Source organism: Hemiscyllium ocellatum, chromosome 1 (genome assembly GCF_020745735.1).
Source record: "Hemiscyllium ocellatum isolate sHemOce1 chromosome 1, sHemOce1.pat.X.cur, whole genome shotgun sequence".
NCBI lineage: Eukaryota > Metazoa > Chordata > Chondrichthyes > Orectolobiformes > Hemiscylliidae > Hemiscyllium > Hemiscyllium ocellatum.
This window is the reverse complement of record NC_083401.1, coordinates 41,226,195-41,241,680: the sequence shown is the minus strand read 5'-3', so window position 1 is coordinate 41,241,680 and position 15,486 is coordinate 41,226,195. Positions and strand designations below refer to the sequence as shown.

General features: G+C 41.0%; 1 protein-coding gene across 1 annotated transcript in view; it reads left to right on the top strand.

Moving 5' to 3' along the window:
- The window catches only part of acaa2 (acetyl-CoA acyltransferase 2), a 60,949-nt gene that overhangs the window by 22,848 nt on the left and 22,615 nt on the right, over positions 1–15,486 (top strand). Inside the window, exons 3-4 of the mRNA XM_060849913.1 lie at positions 1,613–1,741; positions 12,875–12,991. Of these exons, the coding sequence (XP_060705896.1) occupies positions 1,613–1,741; positions 12,875–12,991 (246 nt within the window). The remainder of the gene's footprint in view (positions 1–1,612; positions 1,742–12,874; positions 12,992–15,486) is intronic.

The following is a 15,486-nucleotide window of genomic DNA, read 5'->3' as shown; positions in this document are numbered from 1 at the left end:
GAATCTAACTTCCTTACCTCAATGGGTATTCTTATTTAGGCAACCGAGGTTATATACAATCTCTAATTCTGGTGAGAGGCTGCCACTGAGTCAAGCTGGAAATATATATTTTTTGAGAGGAGAAATTTTGAATAGACATCTGCAGTGAGAATTTGGGAAAGGCCCTGCCTGTGATGGGGTGAAAATATATTGGATGTTCAGAAGGACTGGAGGAGGTTGCAGAGGTAGTATTGGCCATTGGCGAAGAAGACCTTGTTCAGCAAGATGCGGGTGATGGGGGAGTGGTCTCTGAATTTGGAGCAGGATGTGTGGAGAACATGAACTTTAGGACAGGAGACTTGAGTATTGGAAGATTTGATTCTAGAGGTGACTATGGTGGTGAGGACTTCACTAATAAGGAGCAAGAAGAAGGAATGGAGGTTCATTAGTCTTATCAGAATTTCTGAGTATGGTGAAATACAGGCATGTGTGCCGTCACCCTATTTGTCCAGCTGATTTCACTCAAGGTCAACATTGATAAGAGTCTATCATTGATCTTATAAATATATTTTAAGAAACTTTTGTGTTTGCTTTATTCCAAAGCCCCCTTCTGATCATACTAGTATTCTTGAGCAAACATATTACTCATTTTGCTGGATCCTCACAGTAAAGACTAAAAAGTGCAGTGGTCAACCTAAGAAGTTTTACCTCTTGCTTTTCTAGTGATTCTAAACATAAAAATTAGACTGTTGGGTGGTTATATAAGTGCCACTGTCCTTTAATGGCTCAAAACATCATTGGTGAGTCCACACCTGGAGTATTCTGTACAATTTGGTCCTGTTACCTGAGGAGGTAACATTGCAAGGCTGTCGAAAACAAGGAGTCATGGTTTTAGGATAAGGGGTAGAAGACTTACAACAGACATGAGGAGAAATTACTTCTCTCAAAGGATTGTGAATCTGTGGAATTCACTAGCGCTGTATACAAGACATTCAGTAAATTTAAGAAGGTAATTTTGAATTAAAAATTTGTCTATGGGTTGAAGGGTTTTATAGAGTGGGCAAGCAAGCGAAGTTGAGGCTGAAATGAGGAGAGAGTGAGGACAGGAGATCAGAGTCGAGAGTGTGGTGCTGAAAAAGCACAGTAGGTCAGGCAGCATCCAAGGAGCAGGAGGATCGATGTTTCAGGCATAAGCCCTTCAGGAATTTCAGCGCCACACTCTTGAGGCTGAGATGAGGTCAGCAATGATCGTATTAGAATGGCAGAGCAAGCTTGAGGGACCTAATTGCTTACTCCTAATTCTCACATTCAACTTGTAAAGGAGAATACTGAGAGACAATTAGCCTAAGTGAACTAAAAGGATGTTTCTCAATATTGACTATTCTTATCTGTCCTCATTATAAATTTCCCTCTAGTCATGTTGGAAGCAGACATTTTAAAAACTGCTTTAATTTCTACTAGCTGCTAATGGTATTATAGAATTATAAGTCAGCAGTGGTGGGTAGAAATGATCTTCCATCCTTTTAAAGTAATCTCCTTCAATGAAATATGCATAACCTCTATTAGACTTTACACTAATTTGTTAAAAGTAGTGGATTTGACACAAGGTGAAATAAATATTGTTTTTATTAAGAGCTCTCCAGATGCTGCTTATATTGCTAGACATGTTGGACTACAAGTTGGAATTCCAATCCCAGTACCTGCCTTAACTGTAAACAGACTCTGTGGATCTGGTTTCCAGTCAATCGTCTCTGGAGCACAGGTACTGAACAACAGCATTGCATTCTAGATTAGAAGATTAAGCCCAGTTTTTCTCTCTCAACTTATATTACTGTATATGTTATTTTTAATGAAAAGTATTTGTAAGATCTGTGTACTACATGGCTGTTTTTATGTATGAGGAATTTAAAAAAAAAATTCCTTGGCTTTTATTAGTGGTATATAATGTGACCAGTAAATCTCGAGGAAGGCTGAGCATCCTCTAGTTTCTCTCTTACAAGGTTTCTTGTATTGAAGTACCCTATTGCTAGTTACAGAACTGGCTTGAAGGTAGAAGACAGTGGGTGGTGGTGGAGGGTTGTTTTTCAAACTGGAGGCCTGTGACCAGTGGAGTGCCACAAAGATCGGTGCTGGGTCCACTACTTTTTGTCATTTATATAAATGATGTGGATGTGAGCATAAGAGATAGAGTTAGTAAATTTGCAGATGACACCAAAATTGGAGGTGTCGTGAACAGCAAAGAAGATTACAACGGGATCTTGATCAGATGTGCCAATGGGCTGAGGTGTGGCAGATGGAGTTTAATTTTGATAAATGCATTTTTGGAAAGCATATCTTAGCAGGACTTGCACGCTTAAGGATAAGGTCCTAAGGAGTATAACTGAACAAAAATACCTTAAAGTTAGGTTCATAGATCCTTGAAAGTGGAATCGCAGGTGGATAGGATAGTGAAGAAGGCGTATGGTATGCTTTCCTTTATTGGTCAGAATGTCGAGTACCGGATTTGGGAGGTCATGTTACGGCTGTACAGGACATTGGTTAGATCACTTTTGGAATATTGTGTGTAATTCTGACCTCCTTCCTTTGGAAGGATGTTGTGAAACTTGAAAGGGTTCAGAAAAGATTTACAAGGATGTTACCAGGGTTAGAGGATTTGAGCTATAGGGAGAAGTTGAATAGCCTGGAGCATTGGAGGCTGAGGGATGATCGTATAGGGGTTTATAAAATCATGAGGGGCATGGATATGATAAATAGACAAAGTCTTTTCCCTGGAGTGGGGAATCGAGAACAAGAGGGCATAGGTTTAGGGTGAGAGGAGAAAGATATAAAACGGACCTAAGGGGCAACATTTTCATGCAGAGGGTATTATGTGTATGGAATGAGCTGCCAAAGGAAGTGGTGGAGGCTAGTACAATTGCAACATTTAAAAGGCATCTGGATGGGTATAAGGATAGGAGGGTTTGGAGGGATATGGGCCAGGTGCTGGCAGGTGGGACTAGATTGGGTTCAGATATCTGGTCAGCATTGATGAGTTGGACTAAAAGATTTGTTTCCATGCTGTACATCTCTGTGACTCTATGAACTCGGAGATTGAAGGGAAGTGGATGGTTCCTCCCTTTTATTCAGTTACTAAATGGGATGTGCTGATAAATCTTGCAGAATTTTGTGATACATTTGATAATTGAGCTAAAATCTGTACCTGAATCATCTTGTGATTCATTGGAGGGGTGATGGTGGCTTTTAAATTTTACCTCTCACCCTAAGCCTATGCCCTCTAGTTCTGGACTTTCCCATCCCAGGTAAAAGACCCTGACTATTTTCCCTGTCCACACCCCTCATGATTTTATAAACCTCTATAAGGTCACCCTTCAGCCTCCTCCCCCCCTATTCAGCCTCTCCCTGTAGCTCAAACTCTTCAACCCTGTCAATGTCCTTGTAAATCTTTTCTGAATCCTTTCTAGTTTCACAACATCCTTCCTATAGGAGGGAGATCAGAATTGCACACAATATTCCAAAAGTGGCCTAACCATCGTCCTGTACAGCTGCAACATGACCTCCCCACTCCTATACCCAATGCACTGACCAATAAAGGAAAGCATACCAAATACCGCCTTCACTATCCTATCTACCTATGACTCCACTTTCAAGGAGCTATGAACCTGCACGCCAAGGTTTCTTTGTTCAGCATCGTTCCCCAGCACCTTACAAGACCCTAAGTGTATAAGTCCTTTCCTAAAGTGCAGCACCTCACATTTATCTAAATTAAACTGCATTTGCTGGTCCTCTGCTCATTGGCCTGTCCTCTGCTCATTGGCCCATCTGATCAAGATCTTGATGCATTCAGAGGTAACCTCCTTCGTTGTCCACTACACTTTCAATTTTGGTGTCATCTGCAAACTTACTAACTATACTTCTATGTTCACATCCAAATCATTTATATAAATGGCTAAAAGCAGTGGGCCCAGCACCGATCCTTTTGGCACACGGCTGGTCACAGGCCTCCAGCCTGAAAAACAACCCTCCACGACCAGTTCTGTATCCAAACGAGTAGTTCCCTCTGTATTCCATGTGACCTAACCTTGCTAACCAGTCTACCATGAGGAACCTTGTCAAACACCTTACTAAAGTCCAAATTGATCACATCCACCACTCTGCCCTCATCAATTCTCTTCGTTACTACTTTAGTAAACTCAATCAAATTCGTGAGACATGATTCCCCATGTAGAAAGCCATGTTGACTATCCCTGATCAGTCCTTGCCTTTCTAAATACTTTTAAATATTAGAGTAATGCTGGAAAAGCACAGCAGGTCAGGCAGCATCCGAGGAGCAGGCAAATCAACGTTTTGGGCAAAAGCCCTTCATCAGGAATTATTTTCCTGCTCCTCGGATGCTGTCTGGCCTGCTATGCTTTTCCAGGACTACTCTAATCTCCAGCATCCAGCATCTTTTGCCGAAATACATGTAAATGCTAACCCTCCGGATTCCCTCCTACAGCTAGCCTACCACCTAAGATAGACTCACCTGTCTATAGTTACCTATCTTTTCCTTACACCTTTCTTAAATAGTGGCACAAATTGAATAATGAATGGAAATTAGTCCCATCATAAAGGCATGATTTACTTACCTGTCACTTGCTTACAAAAGCTTTAGGTTATCTCAGGGATTTTATAAATTACACTACTAAAAAATCTAAATAGTCACACTGTTTATCTCAGCTGAAGTGCACAAGCTATCCTTACATGTAGGCAATCTACTACCAAAGTTCAAATACCTCACTATAGTCATTTTTGTGGTTGCAAGAAGTAATTAAGAAGGAAAATAGAATTTTAGCTTTTATTGCCAGGGGTTTGGAATTGAAAAATGGGGAAGTCTTGTTACAACTGTACAGAGTGAGACTGTACCTGGAATACTGTATAGTTTTGGTCCCTGTATTGAAGAAAAAAATGTACTGGATTGGCAGGAGTTCCTGGGAGTAATTCAGGAGAGACAGCAAAAATTCATCCCTCGGGAAAAAGAAGCTTACTAAAAGGAAGGAAGAGGCAACCACAGCTGACAAGGGAACTCAGGACCAGCATAAAAGCAAACGAGAAGGCATCTAATGTGGCAAAGGGCAGCGGGAAGCCAGAGGATTGGGAAGCCTAATGAGTCCACAGAGGACAACTAAAAAAGAAATAAGGAGAGAGAATATTAAATATAAGGGTAAGCTGGCCAGTAATATAAAATAAGATTGCAAGAGTTTCTTTAGATAAATATATATTTAGGGCAAAAGAGAGCCAAAAGGTGAGTATAGTGGCCATCACCAAGGAGGTGGTGCTGAAAAAACTGAAAAGTCTGAAGGTGGATAAAACACCTGGACCAGATGTTGTCTATCCAAGACTATTGAAGGAGATCGCGGAAGAGATAGTGATGATCTTTCGGGAATCACTGAAGTCACGAAGGATCCCAAATGACTGGAAAATTGCTAATGTTTAAGATAAGAAATTATCGGCCAATTAGCCTGACCTTGGATACTGTTAAGATTTTGGAGTCCGATGCGAAGGATGAGATGTCTGAATACTTGGAAGTGCATGGTAAAATAGGGCAATGTCAGCATGACTTCATCAAGGTCATGCCTGACAAATATGATGGAATTATTTGAGAAGGTAACGGGTAGGTTAGACCAAGGAGAGCTAACGGATGTTGTCTACTTGGATTTCCATAAGGCCTTTGACAAGGTGCTATATAGGAGAGTGCTCTGTAAAATTTAGAGCCTATGGTGTTAGAGGCAAGTTACTAGCATGGACAGAAGATTGGCTGTTTGCCAGTCAGCTAGAGTGTGGGGGATAAAAGGGTTCTGCTCAGGATGGCAGCCGGAAACTGTGGTGTTCCACAAGGATCAGTATTACATCCAGTTCTGGTCGCCACACTACCATAAAGATGTGGATGCTTTAGCGAGGGCACAGAAAAGGTTTACCGGGATATTGCCTAGTATGGGGGATTTTAGCTACGAAGAAAAGTTGGATAGATTGGGCTGGTTTTCACTGGAATGCAGGAGGTTGGGGACAACCTAATAGACGTTTGTAAGATTGTGACTGGCATAGATGGAGTGAAGTATGAGGGTTTTTCCCAGGGTGGAGGGGTCAATTACTAGGGGACATAGGTTCAAGGGGCGGGGGGGGGGGGAGTTTAAAAGAGATATGCAAGGCATGTTTTTTACACAAACGACATGGATGAATGCCTGGAATGCACTGCCAGAGGAGGTGAGGGAAGCAGGCACACCAACAGCATTCAAGAAGCTCGTGGACAAATACATGAATAGGAAGGGAATAGAGGGATATGGATCCTGTAAATGAAGACAGTTTTAATATGGAAGGGCAAAATGTGTCGGTGCAGGCTTGGAGGGCAAATGATCTATTCCTGGGCTGTATTGTTCTTTGTCAACGTTGGGACCGCAACTTTTCACTTTATACATTAATGATCTGGAATAGGAATAGTGCCTGAGGACTGGAGGATGGCAAATGTGGTTCCCTTGTTCATAAAGGGTAGTAGAGACAACCCTGGTAATTATAGACCAGTGCGTCTCACTTCAGTTGTTGGTAAAGTGTTGGAAAAGGTTATAAGAGATAGGATTTATAACCAACTAGAAAAGAATAATCTGATCAGGGACAGTCAGCACGGTTTTGTGAAGGGTAGGTCGTGCCTAACGAATCTTATTGAGTTTTTTGACAAAGTGACCAAACATGTAGATGAGAGTAAACTGGTTGATGTGGTGTATATGGATTTCAGCAAGGCAATCAATTAGGTTCCCCACAGTAGGCTATTATAAAAAATGTGGAGGAATGGGATTGTGGGAGACATAGCAGTTTGGATCAGTAATTGGCTTTCTGAAAGAAAACAGAGGGTTGTAGTTGATGGAACATGTTCACCTTGGTGTCCAGTTATTAGCGGCGTACCGCAAGGGTTGTTGTTGGGTCCACTGCTGTTCATAATTTTTATAAATGACCTGGATGAGGGCTTAGAAGTGTGGGTTAGTAAATTTGCGGACGACACTAAGGTCGGTGGAGTTGTGGATAGTGACGAAGGATGTAATAGGTTGCAGAGAGACATAGATAGGATGCAGAGCTGGGTGGAGAGGTGGAAAATGGAGTTTAATGTGGACAAGTGTGAGGAGATACACTTTGGCCGGAGTAATTGGAATGCAAAGTACTGGGCTCATGGTAAGATTCTTGGGAGTGCAGATAAGCAGAGAGATCTCGGTGTCCATGTACACAGATCCCTGCCACCCAGATTGACAGGGTTGTTAAGAAGGCATACAGTGTTTTGGCCTTTATTAATAGAGGGATTGAGTTCCGGAACCAGGAGGTTATGCTGCAGCTGTACAAAGCTCTGGTACGGCCACACTTGGAGTATTGTGTCCAGTTCTGGTCACTGCATTATAAGAAGGATGTGGAAGCTTTGGAAAGGGTGCAAAGGAAATTTACTAGGATGTTGCCTGGTATGGAAGGAATGTCTTACGAGGAAAAGCTGAGGGCCTTGAGGCTGTTCTCGTTAGAAGAAGGTTGAGAGGTAACCTAATGGAGACATACAAGATAATCAGAGGGTTAGATAGGGTAGACAGGAAGAGCCTTTTTCCAAGTATGGGGACGGCAAACATGAGGGGAGATAGGTATAAGACAGATGTCAGAGGTAGTTTCTTTACTTAGAGAGTAGTAAGGGTATGGAATACTTTGCCTGCATTGGTAATAGATTCGCCAAGTTTAAGTGCATTTAAGTCGTCATTGGACAGGCAAATGGACGTACATGGAATAGTGTAGGTGGAATGGGCTTCAGATTAGTGTGACAGGACAGTGCAACATCAAGGGCCAAAGGGCCTGTACTGCGCTGTAATTTTCTATGTTCTATATGTTAAGGAACAAAGGGTATTCTGGCTAAGTTTGCAGATGATACAAATATAGGTGATGGGACAGGTAGTATTGGGGAGGCTGCAGAAGGATTTAGACAGGTTAGGAGAGTAGTTTTACGACACAGAGGTCGAACCCCTCTTTCAGTTAAAACCAAACACCTAGAAAAGCTTGCCTCGCTTCGTAATCTGTTAAAAGTATGAGTGAGTGAAAGAGTACTCCTATTTAAAGAAAAAAAACAAGTTGTTTTTCTAACTCTAATAGCAAACACTAAACAAAATTATTAACAAACTGAACACTTTAAACTACTTACTATGTGACCCTAACTCTATGAAAATGCTGTTCCAATAATACCATTATTAAACATTACATTAACTAAATCTCAAGTCCGCACAGTCTCTGTCTTCAGTCTTCTGTCTACTGATCTCCCTGGGTTGTCGTCTTTCTTTTTACTGTGAGTATTTTTTACAGGAAAAGCTCCCTTTTGATAAAGAGTGCCTTTTTATTTCTTGGAGAGCAAGATGTTAGGTGAGCAGTCAGTTCTATAGCAGTTGCTTTGCCATTCAGTGACAGTTGCTTTGACCAAACTTTTAAAAAGCTCTAGTTTTATACACCAACATTGTTCCCACTCATTAGTCTGATGATGTCAATACAGTAAATTCAAACTCAATTGGGTTTTAGCATCCTCCGTATAATTTAAGTAAACTGGGTTAAATTTGAATTGTTGTCAAAACAGCAACCAAAACTCATGTACCTATTTTGGATCAGCCAGTCTCTTAGCTGTTCTGTTTGGACAGTTATGTCTGTACTTTAAATTTACTTTAAAATTCTGAAAGCACTTTCTATCTTAAGATGAACATACACTCTTTCGACTTTGTAAAAGTGGGCAGGGTGGAAAATGGAATACAGTGTGGGAAAGTGTGAGGTTATGCACTTTGGTAGGAAGAAGAGAGACAATAACTATTTTCTAAATGGGGATGAAATGCAGAAATCTGAAGTGCAAAGGGACTTGGGATTCCTGATCTAGGATTCTCTTAAGGTAAACTTGCAGGTTGAGTCTGTAGTTAAGAAGGCAAATACAATGTTGGCATTTAATTTGAGAGGACTAGAATATAAAAGCAGGGATGTACTTCTGAGGCTCTATAAGGCTCTGTTCAGACCACATTTAGAGTATTGTGAGAAGTTTTTGGCCCCATACCTCAGGAAGGATGTACTGACCCTGGAACGGCTCTGGAGGAGGTTACGAGAACGATCCCAGGAATGAAAGACTTAACATATGAGGAACATTTGAAGACTCTGGTACTCTACTTGATGGAGTTTAGAAGGATATGGGGAGATCTACTTGAAAGCTACAGTATAGTGAATGGCCTGGATAGAATGGACCTTGGGAAGATGTTTCCATTTGTAGGACTAGGATGAGACTAGGACTCAAGGCCTTGGTGTAAATGGAAGACTCTTTAGAACGAAGATAAGGGGAAACGTCTTCAGTGATGAATCTATGGAATTCATTGCCACGGAAGGCTGTGGAGGCTAGGTCATTGAGTATATTTAAGGCAGGGATAAAAGTTCTTGATTGTCAAGGGGAATCAAATGTTATGGGAAGAAAGACGCAGAATGGGGTTGAGAAACTTATCAGCCATGACCAAAATTGATGGGCTGAATGGCCTAATGTCTGCTCCTATGTCTTATGGTCTTCTGGTCTTTAGAGTATGTTGTCAGTTTTCTAACTTTTTCTGGGAAGCTGTTAAACTTTTACTGAGTCAAATTCCTTCGTAAGGCATAGCTGATGTAGGCCATTCAGCTCACTGAGTCTGCTCTGCCATTTGATGACACCATGGCTGGTAATATTAAACTGCAATTTTCTGCCTTTTCCTTCATCCTTACTGATCAAAAATCTGTCCACCTCAGCCTTAAATATATTTGATGACCCAGCCTCTGCAGCTGTCCAAGGTAAAGGCAAAGTCACAACCCCCAGAGAAACAAAATTCCTTTTCATCTGTTTTACATGGGCAATCCCTTACTCTGGTCCTCGACTCTCCCATAATGGGAAATAACCTTTTCTGCATCAACCCTGTCAAGTTCCCTCAATCTTGTATTTTTCAGTAAAGTCATCTTTCATTCTTCTAAACTCCAGTGAATACAAGCTCAACTGTACCTCATACAAAGATCCTTTATACCCAAGATCATCCTAGTGAACCCTCTGAACACTCCCAACTTCAATGAAGCACTCTTGATGGGTTTCAGTTTCCTGACCAATTCCTGTAAGAATAGGCTGCTCCAACGACTATCTGGAAATTAGAATCTCTAGACCATAATTGTACCACCGAAATGAATAGTAGGAAACCATCCAATTGCTGGTGTAAACATTGCAAGTCATGAAAACCAATTTAGACCCAGATATATTAAGCCAGGAGACGTGGGAACTGAAGTAGGCCATTCAGCCTGTCGAATTTGTTCTGTCATTGAATGAGGCTGATCTGATAAACATCAATCCCACTTTCCTGCCTTTCCCCATATCCCTTGATTTCCTTACTAATTAGAAATCTGTCTATCTCAACCTTGAATATACTTAATGACAGCCCTCTACAGTAAAGATTTCCACGGATTCATTATTCCAAAGAAATTCCTCCTAATCTCAATTTCAAATGTCCAACTTCCCTCTTGTCCTCGACTCTCACATAAAGGGGGAAACAATCCTTTCACCTCTACCCTTTCAAGTCCATTAAGAATATTGTAAGTTTCAATAAGGTCTCATTCTTCTAAATTCCAGTGAGTATAGGGACTTAGGAAATTTGGCACATCCATAAGGACCCTAACCCAACTTCTAACAATGCACTATTGAGAGCATAATGGCCTGGAATGGCAACTGCTCTGCCCAGGACAGTAAGAAACTACAGAAGGTGGTGTGCATATCCCAGACCATCACAGAAGCCAGTTTTGCATTGGAAACATCCTGAATGACAGGGTTTGCCCAAAGCCTGCAGAATCATAACCTTCCTGAAGTGGCCATAGGCAAAGCAGTTGTCAGCAGATTACAGGAAAGCAAAGTGCAGAAATCTGTCAACAAGGTGAATTATTACTTTGCTGCCACTTCAGATCAATTGCAATAGACATTCCCAGTGTTTTTTTTTTAAAACAATATCCTCAAGATGCTTCTTCAGCTTCGCAAATGTATATTGCCACACCAGGAGGCAATCCACAATTTTTTGTTTTTGGACTTCTGCCATACCTTTCAATATGCCCAAATCAAATACTGATATCTTCCCCATGAATTAAAGTGTGATTTTGTACACCACATGATAAGCCCAGAATGAGTAATAAACTTTTGCAGGATAGGCATACATTTATTGTCTATCCCTAACCACCCTAGACAAGGTGATTGTGAGGTGCCTTGTTGAACCACTATAATCCATGTGGTGTAGGTACATTCATAATGCTCCTAGAAGGGAGTTCCAGGAAGGGATAACAATATAGTCCCAGGCTGGTGTGTGGAGTGGAGGTGAACTTGCACATGGTGGTATTCCCACACATCTGCTGCCCTTGTCATGGGTTTCGAAGCTGGGAAGAAGCCATGGTAAGTTGTTGAAGTGCATTCTGTAGATGGTATAACATACTGTCACTGTGCATCAGTGATGGAGGGAGTGACTGCAGGAGATGTTTGTTCCTCCCCACCAACATCTTGCAAGCAAGCAGCGAGTATTCTGTCATACATCTAATCTGCACCTTTCAGAAATCAGACAGTTTGTTACTTTTCATAGAATTCATAGCCTCAGACCTGCTCTTGTCGTCATTTTATTTATACTGATGGTGCAATTCAGTTTCTGGCCAACAGTAACCCCCAAGATGTTGAAAGTGGGACATTCAGCTTTGGTAATATCATTGAATGTCAAGTCGAGTTTTTCTTCTTGGAAATGACCTTTTCCTGGTACATGTGTGACACAAATATTACTTATTACTCATCATCCCAAGCCTGAATGTTGCCTAAGCCTTGCTGCAAATAGACACGGACTGCTTTAATATCCGAGGAGTCATGAATAGTGCAAAATATTACACATAAAAGATAAGTGAACACCCTTACTTCTGACCTGATTGGGGAGAAGGTGCTGCTCCTAGCCCTGCCTCGGCCCTCAAGCACAGCAAAGTGGCTCCTCCTCTGATCACAGACTTCCCTTTTACATCCCTCTGTAGGTATTGATTACATGCCACTTTGCTCACGATGTTTTGATTTGGAGAACATCAGCCTGAAATGCTAATTTTGTTTTTCTCTCTACAGACGCTGCCAGACTTGCTGAGGATTTTTAGCATTTTGCATTTTAGTTCAAACTGTTATTAACTGCCCGTCCATAAAATTTGTCTGTGTACATATAGCTGTGTGTAACATCAGATATTACTCAATTGTATTGAGGCCATTCAGCCCAATGGATCCACATTGTCGTTAATGCTCCACCTGTGCTTCACATGTTTTATCCAATTTCATCCGTACATTCTTCTGCTCCTTTCTTCAGGATCCCCATGGTCTAACCAAGATTATGCACTTAAAATATCCTTTTGCTTTTCATATCTATCTCTTAAAATGAAACTCTGTTTTGTTTTTGTTTTGATTGCTTTATCCTCTCTACTCAGTGATTTATATATCTTTTTCTGTACTTCTCTGACATTTTGTCATAACACTACAATTAACGTTTTACAACATTTACAAATTAATGAACTGAAATAATTACATTTGAGCTGCTCTAAGTATCTTAAAGTTTTTTAATATTTGCATTTTGAATATTTTAGAGGTTTCTAATTAACATTCTAACAGACATAATTTGTCACAATTTTGTATGAGTTTATTTATTTTAAATAAATACATTTTTTAAAGAATATACAGATTTAATATTTAGTATGTTCCAGGCTGATAAATACTAGGTTCTTGGGAATGTGCCAGCATTGGTGTATAATTGAATTAATTCATTCAAATTTTAAATGGCATGTCTGTCTTTAATAAAATAATACATTCACTTTGTTGCAGGAGATCTGCCTTCGAGAATCTGAGATTGTATTGTGTGCAGGATCAGAAAGCATGAGCCAGGCTCCTTATGCTGTTCGAAATGTACGATTTGGCACAAAACTTGGGGTTGACATCAAGGTAAAATATACATTTTTAAAACCAGTTAATTAGTGGGCATTACTAGCTAGAACTTCATTTATTGCCTGTCTCTAAATGACCTTAAAAATGTGGTGTTAAGCTGCTTGCTTGAACTATTGCAGTTTATGTAATGCAGGTACTCTTATGGTGCGGTAATGAAGGGAGCTCCAAGATTTTGATCCAGTGTTAGTTCAGGAACATCAACTTTTAGTTCTAAGTGTGTATGTGAGATTTTGTGTAGGATATGGAAGAGGTGGCATTTCTATGCATCTGCTGCATTTGTCCTTCTAGGTGGTGAAAGTGCTGTCGATGGAGCTTTAATAACTTGCTAGGATAAATCTTGAAGATGGTATGCCAAGCTACCACTGTGAATGTTCTTTCTATTCATCACAGGCACAAACTGGGCAGCTTTGCCTTGAATGGTTTTGAACACTTTTAAGTGTTGTTGTTATCTAATCAGTGAAGTGTATTCTATTATATTCCTGACTTATGCTAGGTTTGTGAAGGTTTGTAGCTCAGGTTGAGGTTTAGGGTGTAGGTTTGCTCGCTGAGCTGTAGGTTTGATATCCACACGTTTCATAACCTGGCTAGGTAACATCATCAGTGGTGACCTCCAAGTGAAGCGAAGCTGTTGTCTCCTGCTTTCTATTTATATCTTTGTCCTGGATGGGGTTCCTGGGGTTGTGGTGATGTCATTTCCTGTTTGTTTTCTGAGGGGTTGATAGATGGTATCTAGATCTATGTGTTTGTTTATGACGTTTTGGTTGGAGTGCCAGGCCTCTAGGAATTCTCTGGCATGTCTTTGCTTAGCCTGTTCCAGGATAGATGTGTCTAGATCTAGATACCATCTATCAATCCCTCAGAAAACGAACAGGAAATGACATCACCACAAATCCCATCCAGGACAAAGATATAAATAGAAAGCAGGAGACAACAGCTTTGCTTCACTTGGAGGTCGCCACTGATGATGTTACCTAGCCAGGTAATGAAACGTCTGGATATCAAACCTACAGCTCAGCGAGCAAACCTACACCCTAAACTCCTGACTTGTGATTTGTAAATAGGGTGAACAGTCTTTGTGGTGCCAAGGAGTGAGTTTCTTGCTGCACAATTCCCAGCCTCTGACCTATTCTTGTAACCACTGCATTATACAGCTGGTCCTGTTAAGTTTCTGTCCAAAAGTTATCATGAGGCCAATGATGACTGGGGAAATCCATGCAAAGGCATTAATATCTGGAGTGATGGTTATTCCCTGGTATTTCTGTTATGAATGTTACTTGCCACTTAGCCCAAATTTTGTCCTGATTTCAGGGACTGCTACGTGTAGGAACGAACTCTTCAGAATGTGAGGAGTAATGCACAGTAATGAACACAGCTTTACTTCTAACCTTGTGATGATGTAGCTGAGAATAGTTAGGCTGAGAATATAGTCCTGAGGAGTTCATGCAGTAGTGTTCTGGGGCTAAGATGTTGACTTCCAACAACCATCTTCCTTTATGCTAGGTGTGACTCTAACCTGTGGAGAGCTCTCCCCCTCATTTTCACCTTTATCACCATCAGTGTTTCCTCTAGTTGGTGCTCGACATGGAAAAGTACTGATTCGTCAGCTGAGTGTGGGCGGTACATTGTAATCAGCAGGGTGTTCACTTGACCATGTTTGATGTGATGCTATGCGATTTCATGGGTTTGGAGTCAATATTGAGGACTTCCAGGACAGCTCCCTCCCAACCGTATACCACAGCGCAATCTCCTTAGTGTGGGTAGCAGGACAGAATATACCCAGTGGAATGTGGGACATTGTCTGAAATATATGATTTGATGTTTGTGACCATTTGAGGCTGTTGCTTGATGAGTCTGTGAGATGGTTCTCCTGATTCTTTGAGACTTTGTATCAGTTTTGCTGAAACTGAGTGGCTTACTAGTTTATTTCAGAGGACAATTATGAGTAAAAAGTGAGGTCTGCAGATGCTGGAGATCAGAGCTGAAAATGTGTTGCTGGTTAAAGTACAGCAGGTCAGGCAGCATCCAAGGAACAGGAAATTCGACGTTTCGGGCCAGAGCCCTTCATCAGGAATCATTCCTGATGAAGGGCTCTGGCCCGAAACGTCAAATTTCCTGTTCCTTGGATGCTGCCTGACCTGCTGTGCTTTAACCAGCAACACATTTTCAGCAGAGGACAATTATGAGTCAACAATAATGCTGTGGTCACCTATACACCAGACCAGGTGTGATCAGGCAGATTTCCTTCCCTCAAGGGCATTAGATGGGTTTTTATGACAGTAAATAATAATTTAACTCCATCGTTATACATTTTAATTAAAATTAGAAATCCATAGAATTTCAACAGGCCAATTCTCTGCCACAGAAAGCAGTTGAGATCAAAGCATTGTGTATTTTCAGGATATAGGGACTAAAGGAATGAAAAGGTCTGGAGAGAAAGTGGGAATAAGGTGGATGAACGATTATGATCATATTGAATGGAGAGAAGGCTCAAA